General features: G+C 39.7%; 1 protein-coding gene across 1 annotated transcript; it reads left to right on the top strand.

Annotated features, from left to right (window-relative positions):
* Positions 1-610: 610 nt before the first annotated feature.
* Positions 611-25,823, top strand: slc16a10 (solute carrier family 16 member 10). Its single transcript, XM_024291654.2, has 6 exons — positions 611-995; positions 14,117-14,261; positions 17,089-17,512; positions 21,180-21,323; positions 21,419-21,647; positions 23,344-25,823. Exons 1-6 carry the CDS (start codon positions 668-670, stop codon positions 23,571-23,573), a joined length of 1,500 nt encoding a protein of 499 aa, XP_024147422.1. The 5' UTR covers positions 611-667; the 3' UTR covers positions 23,574-25,823.
* Positions 25,824-26,844: the final 1,021 nt, after the last annotated feature.

Genomic DNA, 26,844 nt, shown 5'->3' with positions numbered 1-26,844 from the left:
AAACTAAATAGGGAAATATTTTCCCCAAAAATATGTGTTTTTCTATATAATAGTATCGCGATATCATCAATATTCTGAGACATATATCGTATCGTAAGACATGAAAATATATGTAAGGAAACTTATTTGCTCAATAATTTAGAAAAAAATGCTAATAGATCCTTGATCATTTAAATTTTAGCAAGAATAGTAGTTAGCTTCACCATGTTGTAAAGTTTTAACAGGTTGGAGAGATGCTTTTTAAAATGCAAACAATACAATTACTAAAATGGGATTCTGGGAAATCTCAGTTCATTTGATGAAATTCCAGGTGTTAGATCCTTTTTGCATGTTTTACTGATAAACTTTTATTTCATTAAGCTCCATCTGTGCAGTTTTATTATTGAGTTTATGACAAAAATTGTGGAAATTAGAGTTTTCTTCTTTTTTTGATTTTGATCAAAAGTCCAGCTTCTCCCATCTGTCGGAAAGTTATGGGAGGCAGAACCACATCTGGCCCTCTGGAGCGCTTCAGAACCTTGTGAGGTGAAGAGCTCAGTGACCAATCAGCTGCGAGGGGGCCCGTGGCCCCGCCCCCCGCGCTCTATTTATAATAGTTAACTGCAGTTGTTTGACAGTTGCGGACACGTGCTGCCCGAACTTTGTCAAACCGTTCATTTAAGTCAGAATGACAGAGGAGAACCCGCTCGATCCCGCCGGTACCGAGCCTGAGGTGCCGGCGGAGGAGCAGGAGGTGTCGGGACAGGAGCAGGAGCAGGAGGCACCGCGGAAGGAGAACGGGGACTGCTCGGAGAAGCTCCCGGAGAAGCCGCCAGCCCCGGCAGAGGAAGCGGGGTTCGTGCACCCGGAGGGCGGCTGGGGCTGGGTGGTCATGCTGAGCTCCATGTGGTGTAACGGAACCGTGTTCGGGATCCAGAACTCTTTTGGTTTGCTGTTCGTGGAACTTCTAAAGAGGTTCGGCTCCGAGAACGACGCAGACCTGCGCTTCAGAGCATGTGAGTCCAGGTGTTGCATGAGATTTCCTTCCCACGCAGGGGACAGGGCATTGAACCACCTTTGCGCAGCAGTCCTTGAGCAGGTCCTCTATGATATATGGAACTCCAACATATCAGAATTTATGGACCCCCTCCCCAATATCAGAATATATGGAAACCCAACAATATCAGAAAATATGGAACTAAAAAATGTATGGAGCTCAAACAATGTCAAAATGTATGGAACCCAAGTAATATCAGAAGAGATAAAACCCTAACAATATCAGAATATATGGAACCCCAACATTGTCAGTTACTATGGAACTCCAGCAATATCAGAATTTATAGAACACCCCCCAGCAATGTCATAATATATAAAACCCCAAAAATATCAGAATATATGGAACTGAAGCAATATCAGATTATGCGGAACTCCAACAATATCAGTATATATGGAAACCGAACAATATCAGAAAATATGGAACTCAAAAAATATAAATAGTATGGAACTCAAACAATGTCAAAACATATGGAACCCAAGCAATATCAGAAGAGATAAAACCCCAACAATATCAGAAAATATGGAACCCCAACATTGTCAGTTACTATGGAACTCCGTCAGTATCAGAATTTCTGGACCCCCCCCCCCAGCAATGTCATAATATATAAAACCCCAACAATATCAGAATATATGGAACCGCTACAATATCAGATTATACGGAACCGCAACAATATCAGGATATATGGAACCCCAACAATGTCAGAATCTATGAAACTCCAACAAAATCAGAAAATATGGAACCACAACAATGTGAAAAAATATGGAACCCCCAACAATGTCATTTTATAGAATCCCCACAAGTCAGAGTATATATAACCCCAACAATATCACAATATGGGGAAATCCCAAAAATAACTGTTTTTTTTTTTAATTCACTGGACAGAAATAATAAAAAAATACACTTGCTGTTTAATATATTTTTCTCCTTTTAAATCTGTTAATTAAAAGAAAAACTCAAATAGTGAAAGAATCAAACGAAGACATTATTTTCTATTGCTGGTTCATTTTAGCAGTCCCTTTAGCAGCAAGGAAAAATGCTGTGGTTCCTCAGATGACCACTGGAGGCTGGTGTCTAAGGCAATCTACTCTTTAACAGCTTTACACTCTAAATAAATGTATAAATAGGCTTATGCCAAAACAATGTTTAAATATTGATCTGTATTAACAACATTAGATTGAATTACATTTTAAAATTCAGTTTATGTTTTATTACTGTACTACAACACTGTACTCTGGATTCGTTCAACAGTAGCTGGGTTGGCCCGTAATAACCCCAAAAGGGATTCAGTGGGTTATGAAGATGGATAGATAGGTGGAATCTTTTACTTTTGTTTGTTTTATCATATCATATTATAAATTAATAAACAATTCATTCATTTTGTTCAGAATCCTTTGGTTGAAGCCAGAGATTATGAATCCATAATATGTGGATGATTCTGATATATACAACTGCAAATTTGAATCCAACGGCTGGTTTATATATCCTTTCATTTTAAGCTGGTGGGTTTCTGGTTTATTAATATAAATGGATTGCAATATATATAGATTTTGTAATATTTTTGTTGGTTTGTGACAGATTGTGACTTTGTTTGTTGGCTTGCAATGATTTAAAATGATCATAATTTGTGGTAGTTTTTGTTATTTTGTCATTAATTTTTTATTTGTTGTTTTTATTTATTTGATGCTGTTGGCTTACAATGGTCCATGTAATGTTCTTGATTTTCTGTTGTGCTCTACGTTATATATTTTATTTTTTGGAGTGAATGAATTAATAATGTTTTAATAAAGTACTTTTCAGTAAAAGAAATATTAAAATTAGGCAAAAAAGAACAAACAAAGTAAGACAAAAAACTGCATGCTTTTACAAAAAAACAATACAATACAATAAAAGAAAAATAAGAATGCAATAAAACAAGTAAAATGAAATACCACCCACTACTGAGTATTCATAAAAAGTAAGTATTCAGTTGACATTTAAAACTGTCAAGATCTGATGTCATACTCAGTGGGATTTCTTGTGTCATTAGTTTCGTTTCTTTTTATGTGGGATGCACCGTGGTGCAGGGGGTACCAAGAAGGTCTTTTATGTGTGGAGTTTACATATTGTTCATATGGAGGTGTTCAAGCCAAAAACCATGCTGCATAGGTCAGTTGGTGACTCTTAAAATTCCCTCTGATGTAATTGAGAACCAGGACTCACACAGCGAGGTGCGAGGCCTCTTTTCAGTCCTCTGGTCCTCATCTGTGGAATACCTTACCTCAAGTTCTAAGAGTTTCTGCATCTGTGGAGATTTTAAAATGCAAATGAAAGACTCATCTTCTTAACTATAGCTTTTACATTACTCATTTAATCAACCTATGTATTTATGTATTGGCTTTTATGTATTTTATAGCTTTTGTGGTTTGTAGATTTTTGCCTTTCTGTCTTGTAATCCATACAGTCCCTTCTCAAAGTATTAGCCACAACATTTCCTACCATTTTAGGTTTGTCTTTTATTGTTGCTGTCAATCTAATGTATTTTGTTACTTTATGTTGTTCTTAACTTTTGTCCTTCTTTAATGCCAATCACCTTGATAATTTTTATGTGATTGATTAAAATTTGAGCATTGCCCGGCTTTAGACTATTTAGCAGACTGTTGATGGTTCCCCTCTGGTAGCTGTATTGGCCCCAGCGACCATAAACAAGGAAGTCAACAGGTTCAGAAAATGAATAGATGGACTTTCTGTGTCCAGTGGTGGTTTTGATCTCTGTTTCTGATGGTTGATGATGACTTGTGTAGATCTTCCATTTGTTTCGGTGGTTGTAAAGACTTGTGTTGATCTTCCATTTGTTTCTTATGGTTGTTGATGACTTGTGTAGATCTTACATTTGTTTCGGTGGTTGTTAATGACTTGTGTTGATCTTCCATTTGTTTCTGGTGGTTGTTGATGACTTGTGTAGATCTTCCATTTGTTTCTGATGGTTGATGATGACTTGTGTTGGTCTTCCATTTGTTTCTGATGGTTGATGATGACTTGTGTAGATCTTCCTTTTGTTTCTGATGGTTGATGATGACTTGTGTTGGTCTTCCATTTGTTTCTGATGGTTGTTAATGACTTGTGTTGATCTTCCATTTGTTTCTGATGGTTGTTGATGACTTGTGTTGATCTTCCATTTGTTTTTGATGATTGTTGATGACTTGTGTTGGTCTTCCATTTGTTTCTGATGGTTGTTGATGACTTGTGTTGGTCATCCGTTTCTTTCTGATGGTTGTTGGTGACTTGTGTTGGTCTTCCATTTGTTTTTGATGGTTGTTAATGACTTGCGTTGGTCTTCTGTTTGTTTTTTGATCGTTAATTATGACTTATGTTGATCTTCTGTTTGTTTTTGATGGTTGTTGATGACTTGCGTTGGTCTTCTGTTTGTTTTTGATGGTTGTTGATGACTTGCGTTGGTCTTCTGTTTGTTTTTTGATCGTTATTTATGACTTGCGTTGGTCTTCTGTTTGTTTTTTGATCGTTAATGATGACTTTTGTTGATCTTTCGTTTGTTTTTGATGATTGTTGATGACTTGTGTTGGTCTTCCACCTGTTTTTGATGGTTGGTAATGACTTGTGTACATCTTCCATTTGTTTTTGATGGTTGTTGATGACTTGTGTAGGTGTTTTGTTTGTTTCTGATGACTGTTGATTACTTTTGATGTTTGGTATGGGTTTTTAATGATTTGTGTCAATCCTGTGTTACTTGTGATCTTTGAAAAACGTTTTGACTCTTTTTTCATTTGTTAAAAAGTAGTGGAAGATGTTTCTGTTAAAATCTTTTCTCCAAACATGAAAAATGTTAGAAGTTTTCTCTATGTCTTAACGTTTATCTTTTCTTATATAACTAGTGAGTGTTTTTTATCCAGTTGTCACCCCTTAACCCTTGTCTGGCTTCTTGGATGCAGAAAGCACTTAATCTTGAAGAGTTTGTCATTTCTTTTCCTGTATTTCCTGCCTCATATTTCATGTTTAGTTCCAGTCTGGGCCTCCCAGCTGAACTCAGAACAATCTTTGTGTCATGACCCAGAGTGAAAACCTTATTTTAGAGGGCAGTTGAACAGTTTCCTGCTCTGGTCTTCATGGATGTGAGTGCATGTCCACCAATACGGCTTTTCCTGAAAGCGTTGGAGGACGCGAAGTAGCACTTGAGCACAGAAGTCCACTGTCTCCAGCAGCTTCCTGTTGCGAGAGGAGATCCGGAGGAATTGAACGAACACTCGAGCGAGTCGAACAGTGAGTGAAGGAAGTGAAGGTGGAGCTCTGCGGTTTCAGTGACTCGTCTCTTTGACAAACCGGAGAAAAGAGCAGAGGCATTTGATAAACACAGATGTGTTACAGTGCAGCATATTCCTTCCTACACTGTGAGAAAAACAGAAACTTGAGACCACTGAGGTAAAACTGTCAAGAGATTTATCAGAACATCAACAGGAACCAAAAGAAACTTAGAATCAAGAAGACATTTACTCTTATTTTGAAGTAAATTTCACAGGAGATACTATAAAAAATGTCTCATATTTGGTTATTATTTAGGTCATGTTTCAGAGAATAATATGTTTCCAACATCTCCATAAACTGTTCCTGAGGTCTGGTATCTTAATGGATAACATTTCAAAAATCAATATTTACATCTGGGGTGAAGTTTGATTAAACATGACAGACTTGGACCAGGACTTTGTTAAAGTGTCTGTTTCTCAATAAATGTTTACATTTTAGAAAAAAAAAGGATTTTCTTCTGTGTGATAAAGAGGGCCAATCTCCACAATTAAAACTTAGTTCTTCAGTGAAAAATTGGAAATTGGGTCTTGAACCTGGACATGTTTGAACTTTTGCTGATCTCAGCCAGTTTCAGTGTCAGAAACATCAAGCATCAGCGTCGTCTGTGCTGCTCGTTCTGCTTGAGGTTAAGCCAAAAGTAACTCTGACTTCCTGTTTGAATCATGTTTGAGTTTTGAAAAAACTAGAGCCTGGTCAGTTCCCCAGGTGACCACCAGTTACAAAAGTGAGTCAGATCTGGTTCACTTCAATTCTCCAACATAAATATCTTTGCTATCTGGCTTCTTCCTTTAGCTATTAAAGACAAATATTTTTGGAAAAATGCTCAATAAAAATCATATTTTTTTCATCAGAAATGAAAATTGTAGTTAAATGGAGGTGTGGTCTTTGATTGACAGGTGATTGTTAAAGCCGGGTCATTTTTTGTTTTAGAACCATAATGATGCTGAAAGTATAGTATTTACAGCACCTTATTTTATTGGTAAAAAGGTTGATATTACTAGTAACAACATAAAAATATATGTTAGAACAGTACATGTATTGACAATCTGCTAAGGAGGTGGAGTCAGGCATTTATATAAAGGGTTGAATTAGGTTTTTGAAAACATATTTTTAAAAATTAAAAAGTTTTTTTCATCATTCACCATTTCAGGTTGTTGCTAACAGCGTAAAATGTGCACAATGATTCATTGTGATATAACATACAAATATAATACATATATAATATATAATACATACATATACATATATAGAATAGAATATATATGTCTGTGTATGTATATATATATATATATATATATATTTATATATATAAAGGGAGCGCCCCTACCCTCAGTGAACTATCTTGTTGGCATACCTTGATTCGGGGGCTCATCCAGGATAATCCTTACCTATTCCAATTGCATAAAACACTTTTTATTCAAACACAATGTTTGATTTACAGGACATTATTTATCACTCTTGCAATTTTAGACTTGATTTCTGTTGCAAGAATATTCTGCTCATTTTGGCATCATTATCTCATTATCTCCGCCATGTATCCTCAGTTCGCTCATCAAAGGAGAACATGCAGATGAGAAAGAGAAACAGAAAAACAGAGCATCACAAGAATGCTGTATGTAACATAAACAGAGCAAAATGTAAAGAAGTCATCACAGAATGATTGATCTAATTTAAGGAAATCCTCTTCCTGAACCCTTTTTAGCCTCAGTGCTGCGTTATCATGAAGCAGCAGAAGACGTGGCAGCGAACCCCTCCCAGTGTTTCCTTCACAGCTGACTGACAGAGCTCCGCCCACTCTGTTTGGGAAGTGGAAGACTTTCCACATCCTGAATGAAAGCGTCACTCATCTGAGTGCTCGGTTTAGGCCAGCTTCCTTTTCATCAATTGTCTGTTTATCAGAGTGTAAACAGAACACCGTCTCCTGTCATATTTCTTTACTTTTCTTCCATGTTGCATAACAGAGTCAGGCTGGGACAAATGCTTGGAAAGGCAGACTTCAGCCTTTAGTAGCAAAAAAAATTCAGACATTTTGCTGAAAGTTCGACGTAAAAGCTAGTCCTGTTCCTTTGAATTTGTTTTGAAGATCTAAGGGTTTATCTCAACAGCATACCAGAAACACGCTGCAACACGCCTAAGCCTTTTTAAGACTGAAAACACCCAAAACTCTGTTCTTACATCCTAAGTGTGTGAAGCGTTTAGGTGATGATGGCCGAGGGCATGTCACATTCTAACAACCTGCCATGCTCTGTAATAAACCTGCTTCCTCTGGGTCCCACTCGGATCACGTCAGGTCAAAACCTGGCATTGTTCTTGCTCTTAGCAACATTTCCAAACAGCACTCTGACTAATTCTAACCTCATTACAGCAATATGCTACATGCATTATATTAGTGTGAAGCAGTCATCCTGATGGAGGTTCAGTCAGCTGTTTGAAGGAATCCTGCTCATTATGTCGTTCGAGCTCCTATTTTTCAAAATAAAAGCCCTTGAGCTGCACCCTCTCTCAATTTTTTTTTAAATCTGACTTTGATGGTGTGTCAGGAGGACATCAGGAACGCAGAGACCTGCAGATTAAATCCTTACATTCACTCGGTAACAACTGACTTAATTATTTTCATTATCAGATGTAGATGAATAGAGATCTATTCGCTCTGTTGGATTGAAACTACCAATTACCCTTCATTTATGGTACCATTCATGAGTGAATGAATGAACCAGTGAATGAGTGAAACGTTGTTTCTGGTCATTTGGTACCAAAGTGCAATCAAGTACAAAAACGACATTTAATCTGATTATTCTACCAAATAAAACACAGAAAACATCTTAATCTTTGTGTTGAGGGGAGAAAAGTTGTTATCCTGCCAGTGATGTTGTGTTTAATTTGTAGGGTAGAAGCACTAAGATAGACTTTTGCTTGTTTGATGTACCGTAACCCACGATGCTTCTCATGCTAACAAATGGCATCACTTCCCAGGAAATAACCAACTCCATCACACCAAAAAAAAAAGTCTTTCAGCCAATCACGAAGTGCCGTGTGGAGGCGGGACCGTCCAACCCTCAGAGCGGCCTCAGATGCCACAGCGTTGGCCTTCACATCTGCTGGGGCACCCCCCCTTCCCTGTGGGATCGCCAGATGAGGGGGTGGGAGGGTGTTTGCAGGCACTGTGCCTTAAAAGCTGCCGTCTAATGTTAGACCCACCAGGGACCTTTGGACCTTCTGCAGAGCTCCTCCAAGCTGATTTCATGACCGACCAACGTCCACATAGGCAACGGGGCGTCGCCCGGCCCCCGCTGGCTGAAGATTAATTTCACTCAGCGTGAAAGGAAAACACAAAGAGAGGAGGGGGAACCTGCTGTTTTGAGTGAAACCGTCTCTGAGAGCTAAATATTGTTTCAGGATCATGTCAGCAGAGAACTGTCGTCATGATGGGAGAAGGTTGACTGGTCGGTCACCAATAACAGATCAGCCTTCAACGCTGATAGATTATCTGTTTTTGACTGAAAAGAGTCAAACCTGCGCACAGAGCAGCAAATATTAGCAGCAGGCGGTTTTCTCACAGTCCGGCAGGCTGATTCAGGCTTTGGTCTTCCCCAGAACAACTCCAGAGTGTTCTTGAGCAATCTTTACAGAAATCAACCTATAACGATTTTGACTCCTTCTTCAGAGGGGAAGCTCTTTGTCAGCTCACATTTTGTTACTTTTTCCTCCGCAGTTCATGTAAATATAAAACACAAACAAACACAGAAAACTGGCAGCTTCAAAGCTGTGAGTTAATGTTTGACCGGCCGTTTGATCTGCAGCATGTAAGCTGCAGGTGAAGGTTGTTGAGCGATAAACGGAGGAGAAGGTTCACGTGATGGAACCAGACAAAAACCAAACACATCATTTTTATCCAAGTCTTATGGTAGCTGTGAAGCACAGAGGTGGAATGTAATAATGTGAGGATGTCGTTTTCTTGAGTAAAATGAGAGCCAATACGTCTAACCATAAAAACTGTGCCGTAAACAAAGATCCAAGTATAGGAACGGTCCTGCAACATATAAGAGACCATTTGCTCTAGATGGTTCTGAAAGTCCATCATTGACAGGAGACAGCACCAGGAGAAAGAGCAGCGCCAGGGTAACTCAATTCTAAAGATGATGATGTGATCCTCTCTCTGGAAATGGACGGCACAGCCAACATATTACTGACAATGATGGTTGCCATGGGGCCACTGATGCAGATTTCTAATTCTTATTTGAGGTTCATTCAAAAATGTACAGCTTCATTTAAGTACAGTTGAATGTAGGATGCAGTTAGTGAGTTTACGATGCTGGTGTAATTTTTTTTTTGTTTTTCTTCTCAGACATTTTCATTGATAAAAAGTGTGGTTTCTGTGCCACCCTTTTTTCCTCAGACTATGGGTGTCAGGAATAGGTGACGTTGGACCCAAATGCAGGTAACAGACACTGAAGATTTAACAAATTCAACAAACATAACAAAAACCACAGAGAAACACAAAGGGTGACCGGACAGAACAGATAACCTGACAAGGAAGACCTGAAAAAATTAAATCAACTCAAGGTAACTAACTGAAATCAAGACAATGAAGCATCATGACAAACTTTAGGGCCAGTTCAAAACAGAACATGACCAAAACCCATAACATAACTGACAAAAACCAAAGTCCACAATCCTCACAGTACCCCTCCCCAAAAGGGCAGATCCCAGATGCCCAAAAGCAAAATACTTGGCAGGAGGGGACATGGAGAAACAAAAACAAGTCCAGAAAACATTCAGGGGCCTTACAGCCAGACAGATGTGAGGGGTATCAGAACCCCTCCTCAGGAACAGGCGTGAAGAGGAGCAGTCTCGGCGACCCTCTTCTGGAACAAGAAATGCAGCCAAGGAGGATGAGCGGTGACCATCCTTGGGGACAGGAAACATGAAAGAGCAATACTGGTGACCCTCCTAAAGAATGGACACATGAAGAGGAGCGGCCTCGGCGACCCTCCAAAGGAACAGGAAGGATGGCCCAACAATCCTCCTCAGGAACAGATTCGTTGGACACACCATTGAGAAACATAAAGAGTGACTGAACAGACTTGACAAGGAAGAAGAGAAAACCAGACACCTTAATAGACTGAGGGCAATAATTGAAATGAAGACGGCTGTGAATCATGACTCACCTGAAACCGATAAGACTGAGGGACAATTCAACACAGAACACAACCAAAATCCATAACATAACTGACTAAAACCAAACCAAAGTCCACAATCTTCACAGTATCCCTCCTCAAAAGGGCAGATCCCAGATGCCCAAAAACACTTGACAGGAGGGGACATGGAAATTAGGTTTGAAGATGCAATTCTGAGTATTTCTTTATTCAAGTCGTGAATCAGAAGCAGATATCCAATATTGGTAACCATTTTTGTTGCAACATTATTGTTAGATTGGGAGAGTGAGGGCTGTAAGCTAGCAGTGTAAACAGAGTTATTGGTGATGGGAATGGGTTGCTCTAACTATGTCCTAGAAAACGACACAAGATTTTTAATTTTGGGCAAAAACGGCATAATCATAATTCAAAGTACACTTTTAAAATAAATCAAAAGATGATCAGAGTGGGACTTTAAACCAATTTTTTTCCCCTCTTTTTTTGTTTTATTTATGCTTTGAAAACTCAATTTTCTACAAATTTAAAAAAAATGGTTTGTAGTTTTGATATTGATCAAACATCTCTGTACAAGTTGACACGCTTCCTCTCCAGCTTTCTGTGTTTTAATCCCCAGACAAGTCTGGGAGTGAAGAGTTAAGCTTCAGCATTTTTCTGTCTCCATATTCTCCGCTTAAACAGTGGGTGGATGGAAATCCCCCCAATCACCATCCAGCTCCGGCGGACCACCCCCAGTCTTCCCCCAACGTGAAACATAACTCCCGTTAACATTTCTCATATGGCACTCTCCTTTCCGGAGGACACTGAAGTCCTCTCAAGCGTGCGTGTTTGAACTTCCGTTCAGCCACAAATCCTACTTCCTTCTGTTTCCTGTTTGTCATCAGCTTTCACTTCCTGCAGCACAAACGCGACCAAGACCGAAGTGGAGACGCAAACTACTGCACCTCTCACTTCTTTTGGCCCCCCCTCAAACTCTCACAAATGACTTCCAGCTGCTCTTATATGGAGATGGAGCTCTGATGATTTATTGCCCCCTCCAGATGTGGAGCTGCAGCTCAGAGGCCCTAATCAGGGTTACAACTTTTAACGCTTGGAGTTTGGAGCCGCATTTTTCCAGAGAAAAATGCATCTGTAGGAATGTGACCACACATAATTCTGCAAACTTCCAGTGAAAGTTTTGAAACGTGCAGAAAACCTTCACTGTGCAATCTCTGGAAATCATGTTTGTAGAGATCCTTGACAAGTCTTTTGGGTTGTGTGTTCTTGTCCACACCTGACTGTTTTATAAACCCTTATGAGGCACACAAGGAGTATGCACTGATCACGTAACCAGCATTTGCACCACTTTTGCAATCTGCAGGATTTGGGGCGGCCGAAAAAAGGAAAAATCTGTATTACACATCTGCGTCTTACCTACTTTACTCTTACTTACCCTTATGTGTTGTGTAAGTGTTTGCTACAACCTGACACTTGCAGCATGCCCATAGGAAAAATAAGCATCAAGATTTCTGCTCAACAGACTAATCGAGTGGGCTATAACCTTGATATTTTGCATGGACCACCCACCATTTTTTCTCTTAGTCATTATTCTGATGTGAGAAAATCTGCATGTTTCTCTGACAACTCCATTCAACATTTGAAGAGAGTACACTATTTTACCAGATAGTTCACGAATGGGTCACCGTGACCCTAAAACAAGTGACTTTTCAGCTCAGGAATATGTCTCCAGCAAATGACTGAATTTAAAAAGGTGGAGGTCATGGACTGTCTGCTGAATGATGCTAACGAGACTGACTGCCGTTTTGCTGCTCCTATCATGTGGTATTTATCTCTGATGTTGCCGTGGAAACACCTAGTTCCATCTTGACAATGATATTTAGGTCTGAAATGCTGTAATCCTGTTATTCCAGCAGTGCTGCAGCATTGGGTCTGCTTGAATGCTGCATCACTGATGAAGAACAGACAGGCGGTGAGAGTTTGACTTCCTGTTCCAGTGATATTTCATGTAAATGAAGCTCCAACTCCTGACATCAGCTGATCAATGCAAACACCCCGGGGAGCTGGAGGGGGTCTATGAAACACATCGTTATCTCATACTCCATCCTTTACAAGTTGAGAAAAAAATGAATGGGCAGTAAATAAAAAAAAAAGATTTATGAAGTGAAAACAAAGGAAGAATCACTTTTGGGTTTACATGTTTGTTACATCTGTTACAGATAGATAGATGGATAGATAGATAGATAGATAGATAGATAGATAGATAGATAGATAGATAGATAGATAGATAGATAGATAGATAGATGGATGGATAGATGGATAGATAGATAGATAGATAGATAGATGGTGGATGAATAAATGGGTGGATGGATGGATAAATACATAGGATGGATGGATGAATGGGTGGGTGGATGGATGGATGGATGGGAGAATAAATGGATGGATGGATAAACGGGATGGATAGAAAACTGATGGATGGATGGGTAAATTGATGGATGAATAGATACATGAACGGTTGGATGAATGTGTAAATGGATGGATGGATAGATGGATGAATGGATGATAGATGGATGGTGGATGGATACATGAGTGGATGATAAACGGATGATAGACGGATAGATAAATGGATGGATGGACAGATGGATGAATGGATGGTGGATGGATAAATGAGTGGATGAATGAATGGATGGATGGATTAGAAAATGGATGGATGAATGGCATGGATGTGTAAATGGATGGATGGATCAAAGGAGAGTCCGCATCAGTCATAAAGATATCCAGCAGAGTCCGGTTTGTCCTGCAGGTCCAGTTGTGAGGTGACCGGGTTCAAACCTTTTAACGAAGCACACAGACCGTTCAAATCACCCGAATCCTGTTTCCCTGCAGCCACAGACAGACGCTACAGCAGACGAGCCGTATTACATGTCTGAAGCAGAGGTGGTTTCAGACTCAGACCTGCAGAACTCAGCAGTAATTTCCTGCCGTCTTTGAGGCTTCTGTGTAGCTCCTCTTCCTTACTCCTGGGTAAGACGGGAAGCTTACCACAGCTTATCCCTACAAATATGAGAGCAAGCCAAGCGGACTCATCGACTTTTGTGTTGTCTGGTCGGATCTGAAAGACAGCTGGTCACTGGGTCACACAGGAGATGTTTGTAGTCCAACAGGACTTTTCAGTCACCCAGATGAAATCTTAATCTTAAACTTCTTCTTTAAAGGAGCCAGGAAGGCTTTAGGGTGACGTCTGATATCAAACAACCATGCTGGTTCTATGCGGATCCATTACCAGACCTGTGAGGCCAGCTGTGTGTTGTACTTCTAAGCTTTCTGACCTGGATCAGCATGAGATCATCTGAATGTTTGGAGAGGAACCAGCAGCAGCCCTGAACCCCGACCTGCTGGACGAAAACAGATAACAAAAATACTGGCTGCTCCTCAGACTCCCACTACAGAGGAAGACACATCTTCCTCTGCTGTGGACGGTTTTATATGATTTGAAAGTTGGGAAGTATCTTGTTTGTATAGAGCAAGAAAAACTGAAAATCAACCAATCATTTATAATCAACCCATGATCTGCCAAAGTCATTTGCTTTAGTCTGTTGTTTTACTCACTACCTCTTTTTTCTGTCTCCTGCAGCATGGGTGGGCTCCCTCGCCATGGGCATGATCTTCTTCTGCTCCCCTATTGTCAGCATCTTCACCGATATTTTTGGCTGCAGGATCACGGCAGTAGGTGGCGCCGCAATCGCCCTGGTCGGCCTGCTGGCCAGCTCCTTCGTTGAGTAAGGAAGCATTTTAATGACTCTGTTAACTTTAAATTAAAAGCTCTCCAGCAGCAGTTTGAGAAGTCACATGTAGGAAGTGCTGACAACAGTGTGAACTTTAACCTCAACTATCATGACCTTGTACAAACTCTGCCCGGCCTGACGTTCGCTCAGGTGTCATCTCTGACCGATCCAGTAGAGTTGGTGAAGGCGGGGCTCTGAGCCCGCTCCTGAAAACTCGCCGTGTGAGGACGCCACACTGCATATCCACACACAAGCGATAAAACAACTGATTGCTGCTTATCAGCTGACTGTTGGACAGGCTTTCCTAGAGCAGAGGATCTTTTATCTGAAGGTGAAGTTATTAATCTGCATCAGAACCTGATAATTTCCGAACAAAACTGCCATTCAGTTTCTTCCAACAATCATCCTCAAGTGTTCACGTTTATTACTCGACCTGACTTCCTGTCATGGATTTCCAGTTACGTTCTATTCCAGTATTTCAAAATTACAACAATATTTGATATATGGGGCTGCACGGTGGCGCAGGTGGTTAGCGCTCTCGCCTCACAGCGAGAAGGCCCCGGTTCGAATCCCGGCTGGGACCTTTCTGTGTGGAGTTTGCATCTTCTCCCCGTGCATGCGTGGGTTTTCACCGGGGACTCCGGCTTCCTCCCACCATCCAAATACATGCTTCCTAGGTTAATTGGTGACTCTAAATTGTCCCTAGGTATGCATGTGAGAGTGAATGGGTGTGTGATTGAGGCCCTGTGACAGACTGGCGACCTGTCCAGGGTGTACCCCGCCTTCGCCCATCAGTAGCCGGGTTAGGCTCCGGCACCCCGCGACCCCGAAAGGGAAGAAGCGGTCAAGAAGATGGATGGATGGATTTGATATATGAGAAATGCATTAAAAATTGAGAGTTAATCATACATTTTAACAAGTTTATCAGAGATTTTAGTCACTGCTCACATTTGTCTGCTTTAATCCCCTTGTAGATCATTCATAGTTTCTAACTACAAGTGTTTTTACCCAACAGTCCCCAAAAGTCTTTTTTGGTGGAAAAAGTCTTCATGTTCATGATCATGGTCCCCTCGTCGCTACGTTAGCCAGCCACTCGGTGGACAGCGTAGCGTGCTAGTAAGCTCCGTTGTAGCGAGCTAGCGAGCTCTGCTGTAGCATGCTAGCTAGGTCATCTGTAGCGAGCTCCTCTGTAGCAAGCAGACCAGACCAGACTAGTTTACAGTAACTTCAGAACTTGTTCACAACATACTAAATTTTAGTCACGTTAGAAGCGTCAGGTTGTCACAATACCTTAACTTTTAACTTTGTTTGCAAAAAAAAAAAAAAAACAGACTGATACCACAGTAGCAAACTAGCTCTAGGTGCTAGTAACAGATGAAAAACACTGTCCAACACCGCTACATGTTAGCTGTGTTAGCATACTCACAATAACACCCAAACTTGTTTGGAACTCATAAAAAATATACCAGCCTGATTTTGACATAACACAGTGTACCTTTCAAAATTACTTTGACGTCAGTCAACCAGAATTATTCCATATATAAGGCGCTCCGGAACACAAGGTACACTGTTGCTTTTTAGAAAAAACTAAGGCTTTTATGTGCACCTTATATTGGGTAAAAGAGACACTAGTGAAAGGGAAAAAAATCCTGTTTTATACTATCAAAAATCTAGAAAATATATTTTTTATATATAACCTATCCTGGACTGTTGTGTGTGTGCATGACATACATTTTGCCCTCCTATCAGCTCTTGACAAAGAGTTTGCTGCAAAAGCCAAGTGTTACATTCAAATCCACCCTATTAAAACAAAAAAAGTCAAATGTGTAACCGTAATATATGAGGTAAAGTATTGGTGAACGTGGTTGACTTTTAAGACGACCACAAGTTTTGTTTTGTTGGGTATGACGATGAGGATATTTAGAGTTACAGGACTGTAAACCTCATCTGTTCAGCACATTTTTAACATAGAAAAGTAAAGAGTCTCCAGGAAAGATCTCTAGGAAACTCCACTGAGCTTCTTACATTTTACCTGATGCCATTTAGATGCTTAGAGTATTCTTAAGATATTCTTAACGGTCATCAGCTACTGACTGGTAGGTGTTTGTGTCTACACATCCTGGCAATAGCTGTATTTTTCTACTTATGCTAGATAAAAGCTCAATCAAAAGCTTCTGAAAGTTCCCTTTAATTGGAGACAATCTTCATCATGAAAACCACGTGTCAATCATAAACTAGATTAGAGTACACGCTGCTCAGGTTAAGCTTATCTTAGTGGGGCTATAACCTAAACGAATCAGCATAAAGAAAGACTTTGCACCTTATGATGACAAAACAAAAAGCTCCAGAAACCAGAGGGATTACCCCCTATGGGTTCAACTTGTTCTTTTTGACTGACTAGAAATAAGACATCCAGGAACATTTTGGATCATCTGTAGAAGGTTGAAAATGGAGAGAAAGATGTCAAGTTTACTGACTTCTCTACTCCATTCTCCACTTTAAAGATCTTTCTTGAGATGCCAGTTTGTTTAAAAATGTCAGCTGGAAGGTAAAGTTAGTCCATGTTGAAGATTCTTTATTGTAAACTATTCAATTTGTTGTTTTTTATTAGGAACTTTAGACGGTAATTTTATGTGTGGTCCGGCTTGTGAGGCAAAGTTTGGACACCCCTGCTGTAGGGTAACCAAAATATTATCAAGAGATTGTTGTAAAAAGTGAATAAATGGTCATAGTAACATAAAATAATAGAAACATGATGTTTTTTTGTTTATCTTACGTCTCAGTTGAAGACTAAACCAGAGTTTGGTTGTGGCCCTCACAGGTCCCTTGGCCTCATGTACTTCACCTACGGCGTGGTCTTTGCCTGCGGCTGCTCGTTCTCCTACCAACCCAGCCTCGTCATCCTGGGTCACTACTTCAAGAAGCGCCTCGGTCTGGTGAACGGCATCGTGACAGCCGGCAGCAGCTTCTTCACCATCCTCATGCCTTACGTGCTCTCTGGGCTGCTCAGCAGCTTGGGCTTTCAGAACACCTTACGGGTTCTCTGCACCCTAATCTTTGTTCTGGTTCTGGCTGGCTTCAGCTACCGGCCCCTGCTACCCCCCAAACCCAAGAGCTCCCAAAGTGGACAGTCTCGCCTGAGACAGGTCTTCAACACTAACATTTGGAAGTCTGTGGGATATCGCATCTGGGCCTTTGGAATACCTGCAGCCCTCTACGGGTATTTTGTACCCTACGTCCACCTGGTAAGTCTGAGTTTTGAACATTTTGGAGGTGTAGAAGAAGTTTGGAAAGAGTGGAAAAGTGAAAGTCAAAATGCGGAAGTCTTTTTACAGGACTATTCAGTGTCACTCAAGTTCTGCTGAGTTTATTAAAAAAATCCTTGCTAGCTTGTATCATGTGGAAGTTCTGGTTAGGTGCATTTGCACTTTGACTTCACTTGAGTCAAACTACCTGGATTTTTTTTTTTTTTTTTACTTTCTTGCAACTTTTCATGAAGAGTCAGCACGGCCTGAATCACGCGCTTGCATGTGTCTAAAGCAGAACTGCATCCAAGTGAAGGTCATGACTTTTCCTGATACCCAAACATGTTACTGAGTTTAACCTCCTGTAGATGACTTACTGAGTTTCTAATAAGTTTTCCCATGAGATCAAGAGTTTATCTGTTTTTTTTTGTTTACATTTGAAAATGTTTGAAGTTCTTTTTAGTGACCTCCCCCCACCAGCAATGGTTGCAGGAAATAAAATGAAAACCTTTTGATGTCCAAGAAACCATATAAGCGAAACATGTTTTTTAAAGTTGAATTATCATCTGATGATGGTTTGAAGTAGATATGACGATATGCGATACGACGATACATATCGTGTGGGCGATAGAAAAATGACGGTCTTGCCATTTCTCTTCTATCGTTTTTAATTTATTTTTATTGCTGAACTTTTGTGCAAAAATGTGTTTTCCTACAAAGAAACTTGAAAACTTTAAACATTTTTCTCATTTGTAACTATTCAGTTACAAGTTACTTGAAAAAATAAAGTCAGAGAAAAGTAAGTCATGACATTTTTGTCAATTTTTTTTCAAAGAATAACTGAAAATATACTTAATTATGGTATATCATGATATACATGGTAGATGAAATATACAATTTTTACATATCGCCCAGCACTAGTTTAAAGTAGAATTTTGGAATTGAAATTGGTGCCAGTTAAAACACAAGTGTTAGACGGTGTTAAGTGTTAAAGCGTTCATCGGTGAAACTTTTCTTTATTTTTTTTTACACGGTAAACCAACACAGTCAGAGTTCAATGTTGATTCTCCTATAAACAGTCATGTATGTTTCTGTTGCTATGAAGGGAAGTGTGAGTTTGAAGCTCCTGTTCCGCTCTGAATCAACTTTGTGAGCTGGTTTTGGTTTCCTTCAGTCCATTTTTTTTTTATTTCTGTTGTAAGAGGACACTGTGGGGTTTGAGGTGGGAGGTTAACTCATGAGGACCCAGTTTGTTTGCTCTCTGGGACTGTTATTGGAAGGAGATCAGCTCTGTGTTCACAGCCCTTCTCCGGTGTCTGCTCCTTCGAGCGGTACTCCGCGGGGGTTGGGCTGGGCCGGGCCGCAGACTCAGAGCGGGGGCCCCGCCCTATTGGCTCGGAAGCGGCTGCTCTAACAGCACGCGGTCGGACCTCTGAGCCTTGGAGAGGGATCTTGAGCAAAACAGCTGAAAGCAGCCTTTCATGGCCCGACATTTTCTTACCAACGAAACCGCTCTTTGAGAGACGCTGACCCATACATGTGCTGACTCAGTAGAAAGATGAGCTGACCTGAAAAAGGCCAGAAATGTTGACTTTTTAAAGATGTTTTCAGGTTTGTGGGAAGAAAAAAAGAAACCCACATATCCTGGTTTAAGTGGGAAATTAAGTGTCCCACATGGTGTGGCGTAGTCTCCTTCAAAGGGTCTGGCCCAGCTTTCAACATTGAGAAGGTGCCATTAAGATGGCAATAATGTCACCTTAACCGACTTTATGCTGATGATGTGCAGATGTGCTATCCTGAAACCTGCTTAAAAATCTACGATGGCCCCACAAACAGATGAAATCCAAGTTTATGTGAAGGAATTCAGGGACTGTAATGGTAAAGAGTGAATGGAGAGGACGTCTGCTGACCAGGTCGAGGGCGCAGCAGTCTAAGCAAAGATACCTAGACTTCCCTGTGGGTGAACCCCGAGGCGTTCCCAGACCAGCCGAGAGACGTAGTCTCTCCAGCGTGTCCTGGGTCTTCCACGGGCCTTCGCCTAGTGCCAAACTTTAACACTAAAAGAGCCATTTAGTCCATTTTCTTACAGATCAAAATCCAGCCAGAGCCGGAAAGTCCCACATTATCGTGTAGAAAAATACACAATATTAATGTTTTTGTGATCATTAAAAAATAATTTAAAAATTTAGATTTAAAATATTACAATATTGAATTAACAATAGTGTCAATGTATTTCTACAACTGTTTTTTATTTATTTTAGTTTTGACAGCAGCACACACAAGTTCCTTTCAAAATAAAATACACCAATTAAGACCCTGCTTCTGCGGGAGAGTAATTTCTAAATAAAATGCAAGACAGCCAAACATGGTGCTTTTAACATTAGGATTTTTGTGCAGCACTATAATTTTTCTCATTTTATTTTTAAAATATAAACAACATTGAAGCAGAAACTTTAACCACATTAGATGAATTTACTGAAATATAAGAATTGTGGAGACTTTTGTTTGAGGAATGTAAAAATAAAAACACAAATTTAAAGAACATTTCTACAGAATTTCTATGACATCATTTTGCTCTGTTGTTTGACATAATAAAAGTATAAGCAGAAACAGCTAAACTTAAATAACTAATCAATCATTTATTTGAATCATTAGCCTTTTTCTTTAGAACTATTGAGCCACAATAAAGGAACAAAAGAGCCACATGAGGCTCCGGAGCCACTGGTTGCCGACCCCTGGCCCAGTGGGACATGCCTAGGAACACCTCCCCAGGGAGGCGTCCAGGAGGCATCCGGACCAGATGCCTGAGCCACCTCAATGGGCTCCTCCCAATGTGGAGGAGAAGCGAGCTCTCTTCTGGTGATCGAGCTTCCTGCCCTATCTCTGAGGGAGCGCCCAGCCACCCTCTGGAGGAAGCTCATTTCAGCCGCTTGTGGTCGGGATCTCGTTCACGACATAGAACAAAACGCTGGACTTCCATCACGAGTTTCTCTGCTGACACACCGGTAGCTCACAGCAGGACTTCTGAGCACAGAGCCTGCTGTTGTTGGGTATAGGGGGGAGTGGGAGTCAAATAGGGGTCGGTGCAGATGGATGTAGGGCTGTTGGACTAGATGGAGACAGACAGACCCTTTGAATGGGAATGCTATAGCCTGGAGGAAATAATATGTGAGCATTGTCTGAGCCAAGAAACATCTAAGCGAATCTCCTTAGAGCCTGAAGGAACCTTGAGTGGAAGCATCAGTCCAAGAAAGGCCTGGTTCTGACAGGACGAAAGGAATTCAACGGTTTGGGTTTAAGCTATTGATTGGATCCAGTGTTTTTCTTCTTTGTGGTACATTAGCACAACCTATCCATTCTTAATTCAAAGTTCCATTGGTTGTTGATGTGTGGAAATTGATCGCAGTGTTTGACCCATCTCCTGGGGGAGCGGTGAACTGCCACACCATTTGGTGTTCCAACCCCCGAATCCAACCTCTTAATACCGAGTGTCAAGAAGGGAGATATTGGGTCCCAATTTGAAAGTCTTTTGGTTTGACTTGGCTGTCGATTTGAACTCTCGACCTTACAGTCCCAGGGCGAACACTCTACCACAAGCTCACTGAGCTGGTATTTATTGTCATTTTTGTGACACTGACACATAAATGTCTGTTATTTGTTGTCCCAGATGAAGCATGTAGAGGAGCGTTTTGGTGCCGACACCAACAAAGAGGTTCTGCTCATGTGCATCGGGATCACTTCCGGAATCGGGAGGCTCATCTTCGGCCACGTCGCAGATTACGTCAAAGGAGTCAACAAGGTGTTCCTGCAGGTGAGTAAGATGAAACAAATAAAGTGAGATCCTTGAAGATCTTGAAGTGACAGAATTGACCAGGAGGCGACTAAATCTCCTCTTGTCTTCTCAAGGTGTCTTCTTTCATCGTCATTGGCGTCATGTCAATGATGATCCCGCTGTGTAACATCTTCGGCGGGCTGATTGCCGTCTGCCTCCTGATGGGGCTGTTTGACGGCTGCTTCATCTGCATCATGGCGCCCATCGCCTTCGAGCTGGTCGGAGCTGAAGATGTGTCCCAGGCCATCGGCTGCCTGCTGGGCCTCATGTCTGTGCCCATGGTTGCTGGTCCCCCAATCGCAGGTAAAACCAGAATGTTGATAGAGATGTTGAAGACACTGAAGTCATATTTAACAAAATGTTTAATAAATGTAAAAGCAAAAAAAAACAAAAAAATGTATCTGAAGATTAAGACTCACATACAGTAGTTGAACTCTTGGGTGTTGGCTCCACCTAGTGTTCTGTTGTTTCCTCTCTGAAAAGTTCACATGAAAAACATGTGAATCCTCCAACTGTAAAACATACATTGTACTGGATTCCCATGATGCCTAAACACCGATATCAGTAACATTCCTCTAATCATGTGAGCATCATTCCATCCGGAGGAAAACGTAGTCATTTGTTCCCCAAACAGATGAGTTCAGGGTTTTTTACAGTATTTTTTGGAGGCTGAGAGAACCATCACATCCTTTTGTTCGGTGTTTAACTGTAATTGGATCACAAGGGCTGTAATGTTGGTGTTTCAGAGAACGAGTCTGTTCAAATCAAGGCAAGATTTTTAAATGAATTATGGTTTCTTTGATTATCAGTTTAATAAAACAAAAAAGAAAACCTTAAACTACTTTTATGATCTCTGATTGTAAAATGAAATCTTATGATTTGATATGTTGTAAAAAATGTATAAAAATCTTCATGGCTTTTTAAAAAAATATCAGCATCTATGGCTTTGTTTAAAAAAAGTTATTATTTCCGTTTTGTTTATGTTTATTTTTTTGGAATTCTTTGGAATTTTTGGAACGAATTTATCACTAAGAAATACAAGTTGCAGTACCTCAACTTACCACTAGAGACTGGCATCAAAAGGGAGCAGTTTTTTCTTCTCAACAAAAAACTGTTTGTAGCCTAGTGTCAAAGGTGTTTTTGATGTTCATCAAATTATTCTTTTTTTAATATTAGTTGGTTTTATTAGAGTTCAAATTTTGGACGTTTTTTTTTTTTTTTTATTGACAGCAAGGCAGACAAATTCAAAATTCTCACTTTAGTTTGTCTTAAAATCGCACTTTGATGAAAAGTGTGTTTTTAACATGTTCTTGTTGCATTTTTTTCATGATGGAGGACATTTATAAAGAAAATCAAGATTAAGAGAGAGTCTAAGCACAGGGATGATGGGAAATGAGGGAAGGCTTACTCCACACCAATAGTCCCGCCCACAACTAAGAAGTGCATTTAGAAAGTTTGTTTTTATTTTAGCTAAAAATGTCGTTATCATAACTAAAAGTAAACTGGGTTCAATTTTGCAAAAGATCAAAAGATGATCAGAGTGGATCTTTTATCGACATTTATCAGGATTGTTTGCTCCACCTCAAACTTCACTAATGTCATTCAGAATCCACTGGGTGGAGTCAAACCTACATTTGGGTTTTCCATGTTGTGTTCATTCATGTTTTCCACTGAAGTAAAAGAACTTCCTGCAGAGCTGTAGATCATCAATTGCATCTTTAACCCAGCTAAAAATAAACACTCAGCTCTGGTCTCGTATAACCTGTTTATTTTGGGTCATCAAGCTAAACTGAAAGGAAGCTTAATGTTAGTGGCTGAAAGCATGAAGACAAACTGCATTTGAGTGCTTTTCTGCAGACTTAAATCATGTTTTTTGTACATTTTTCTTTGCAAAAATAACATTATTTTCAAATTTGCAGCAATTAAACTAATGATTAAACACATGTAATGAAATAAATAGAAACAAAATGTTCCATTGAATGTGTTTTGTGTCTTGCAGGTTTTCTCAGGGATAAACTGGGCAGCTATGACGTGGCCTTCTACCTGGCAGGAATCCCCCCTCTCATCGGGGGTATTTTGCTGTGCTTCATTCCCTGGGTGGAGCTCAAGCGGAGAAGGGCGGAGAAGAAGGAGGCCCAGAGCAAAGATCGGGACGTCACCCAGAAGATGATAGAGCACGGGAAGACACAGGAAGAGGCTAAAAGCAAAGAGTTGGACTCAGTTGTGTGAGCGGCCCCTTTATAGACTGACAGACTCCTGCAGGTCAGATGGAGGCGGAGCTACAAAAAATGCTGCACCTGTGAGTTTAAAGCCAAAAAACAAAGTGCCTTCAGAAGGACTAAATTCACCTGTAGTGAGACATACCAGTAATGAGCTGGGGTAAAGTTTGAGTGTGGTCCAGAAGGACTGAGTCTTACATCGAGCAAACTTGAAATTTTCAAAATAAAATAGGGAAAAGTGTGTAATTTTGCTGTGAAGAAAGCTGCTGATCCAGTTTATAGGATCTGTCCGGATCATCCCTGTGTGCTGCTGTTATTCAGACATGAGGAGCATCTTCTTTGTGCATCATCTCAATCCTTGAAATCTTCTAATGTTCACGCGGCGGTCCGACATCTGCAAGGACGCTTCAAGAATCAGGTTGTGGAGTTACATTCCATCTTAGATGCTGACAAAGAACCCAAAGAACTCTCATGTCCTTTTTTATCAGGGCACAAAATAAACCTCATGTTCTCCAACGATCTTAAACTAAAACGAATTTAGTCTTAATTCAATGAACAAGACTAAGAAACAATGGGTTAAGCATTCGGTCCAGATCCTCCATTCGCAGGAAAAACTCTATTAGGACCATTTCCTGTATGATGAAGTCGCTCTCTCATATGATTGTGGAGAAATTTTGGCCCCAAATTAGGCAGTTTTAGTGGAATTCAGCTGCGCTGTTGTGTGCTTTTCATCAGGGACTCTAACACTTAGTCTAGAAAACACTAAGGCTTCACTTCTTCTTCTGCAGTCTAAACATTTTTTTTGTGGTTCCTTTTTTTTCACGACAGATGCGGAACCGAAAGGGAAACTTCTTATTTCCTCAGCCCTATATATATATAAAAATAGGGAATTTTGAAGATGATGTTAGTGCCATTATATATTCCCGATTGGACAAATATCCTCATTTTGATGAAGTGTTCCTTTATTGTCTGTGTCATCGACCTCATAGTAACTGATAGGAAAACCACTGCGTTTCGCCATGGCAACAACCGATACCAGCTGCTTCAGGAGGACCAAAAACAAAGGAAGTATTCATTTCATGGCACATCTGTGCTCTTTGTAGAGTTCAGTTCAAACTGGTCTTAAACTCAAACGATTTTGCTTGTATTTAAGTTTTTATCTGTGTGAAGAATGTTGTATTTGTACCCTCAAGCCTTAAATAATTTTTGCTGAAGACCAAAATGTGCTGAAAAGAAATCTCTCTTTTGAATTGTGTGGAACTACTTGTTGGACAACAGAGTGTCCCCTGGTGGCTGCTGCTTTTTCTGCATCTCTGGGATATAAAGCAGCTTGAGGAGAGTAAATGTGATCATTCTGAGCCTCAACAAACCCTTGTTTTAAAGTCCCACTCCCCATTTCCCATCATCCCTATGTTTACACTCTCTCCAGCTAGCTTACAGCCCTCACAACCCCAAGCTAACGTTAGCGGTGCAACAAAAATGGTGAGCAATACCAGATTTGTCGTCTACAAGTAGATGCATTGGGATGGAGCAAAGCTTATGGACTGCTAATTGTAGTTTGTACTTAACCACTACGAACTTTTTCAAACTGTATTTTATCTTCTCGCCCTGATTTTCATCATGCGAGAAATGCCACAAGGACAAGTTAAAAACACCAAAAATACCATTTTTTATTGGAGTGGGTCTTTAAGATTGAACCAAAAAGAAGAGACATTTTAAAGGCAGAACTGTCTCTTCTCTTAACACACTTTGACACCAAAGAACTTTTTATCACTTTATCGATTCTGCCGTCCTTTGTGCATATGACAATCATTTGTTTATCCCCATTTAAGCAACAATTTAAAAAAAAAATTTCAACGTGATTTTTTTTTTAAATAATCTGTTCCACTTAAATAGAAAGTAAAATCATTTTTAAAAATTGCTGTTTTAATGAAACTTAAACATTTGGCAACTTTTTGGGTCTTTTTGACATCTCTGCTTCTACGCATGTTTAAGACTTTGTATAGTTTTCTTTCTTTTTTTGTTGAGTATCTTATTCCATCATTTTATTACTTCAGATGATGGAATTAAAACAAACCAACTTAACTTGTTTTGCAATTTTTTTATCCATTTGTGTGATATATATGTTTATGTTTGTTTAAATCATATTTAGAATGATAACTATGCATTTGGCTCAGTTGCAGACTTTGTAACAAACAGTATATGTACACTTCATGTAAGCATCAGTTTTCACTAATTTCAATAAAATAAAAAGTTGTTATAGGTTTTGAGAGCTTCTCTGTTCTTGTTAAAGTAAAGCTTTGGGAGTGCAACAATTACTATTATTTTTTTTTTTTTTTTTTTTGCTGTCGCTGGAGCTACCATAGCATTCCTGAGACCGATGTGGGATTCTAACATAGTAAAATTGGATTGTTGCACTTGTACTCACTCTATAGGAAAGAAATGAGCATCTAAACAAACAGATTACTATTTACAAGTTGATATGCTATAATATGTGAATGGATGCATTTACATTATTTTTTTCAAAGTAACACCTAAACCATTCTTAAAGAATATCATAGTCATTCGTGTTTTTATTTAAAAAAGTAATTTATAGAGTACAAAGAGTTAGACAGTAATTAATCTTTACAAAATGACATGACATTGCATCCAAATAGGCAGTTACCTATCCTTAATAATAAACATTACAGTGTTTTAGTTGAAGGCATACAATTGTGACAAAATACTTAAATTATCAATATATTTCAACCTAAAATCCCTCTGAATTAGTATTAAACCTTTCACTGTCCTTAGCATGTTTACATTATAAGTGGGGTCATCTGGACCCCACAAGACAGTGTGCTGAACTTTTTTATCATTGATTTTTGAGTTTCACTAATGTCCATGGCAGACATAAAATCCTGTCCATCTTTGTCCACATTTGTCATGGAAGGAATCACACATCAATATGTGGTTGGAGTCATCTGGACCCCAAAGAGAGCGGAAGGGTTAAACAAATATCTGACTATCAGGCCAAATATTGACATTCATTCACATTTCCAGTAATTTAAATTGTCATTTGGGCCTCATTTTAATCTACTATTTAGTTTAATGGGTGACAATTCCCTTAGAAAATGTTACATAAACAAGAAAGAGTAAATATGGGTTTATATCCCCATGACAACTTTAAATAAAAGTTTAAAAGATAGCATTTATTTTTGTATAAATTATTATCGTATTCCTGGATTTCTTTCATTTAGCTAGTGAGTTTTGAATAAAAAAACTAAGTTCAATTTATCTCA

This window comes from Oryzias melastigma, linkage group LG24 (genome assembly GCF_002922805.2).
Source record: "Oryzias melastigma strain HK-1 linkage group LG24, ASM292280v2, whole genome shotgun sequence".
Lineage (NCBI taxonomy): Eukaryota > Metazoa > Chordata > Actinopteri > Beloniformes > Adrianichthyidae > Oryzias > Oryzias melastigma.
This window is presented reverse-complemented; position numbering and strand designations above follow the sequence as displayed.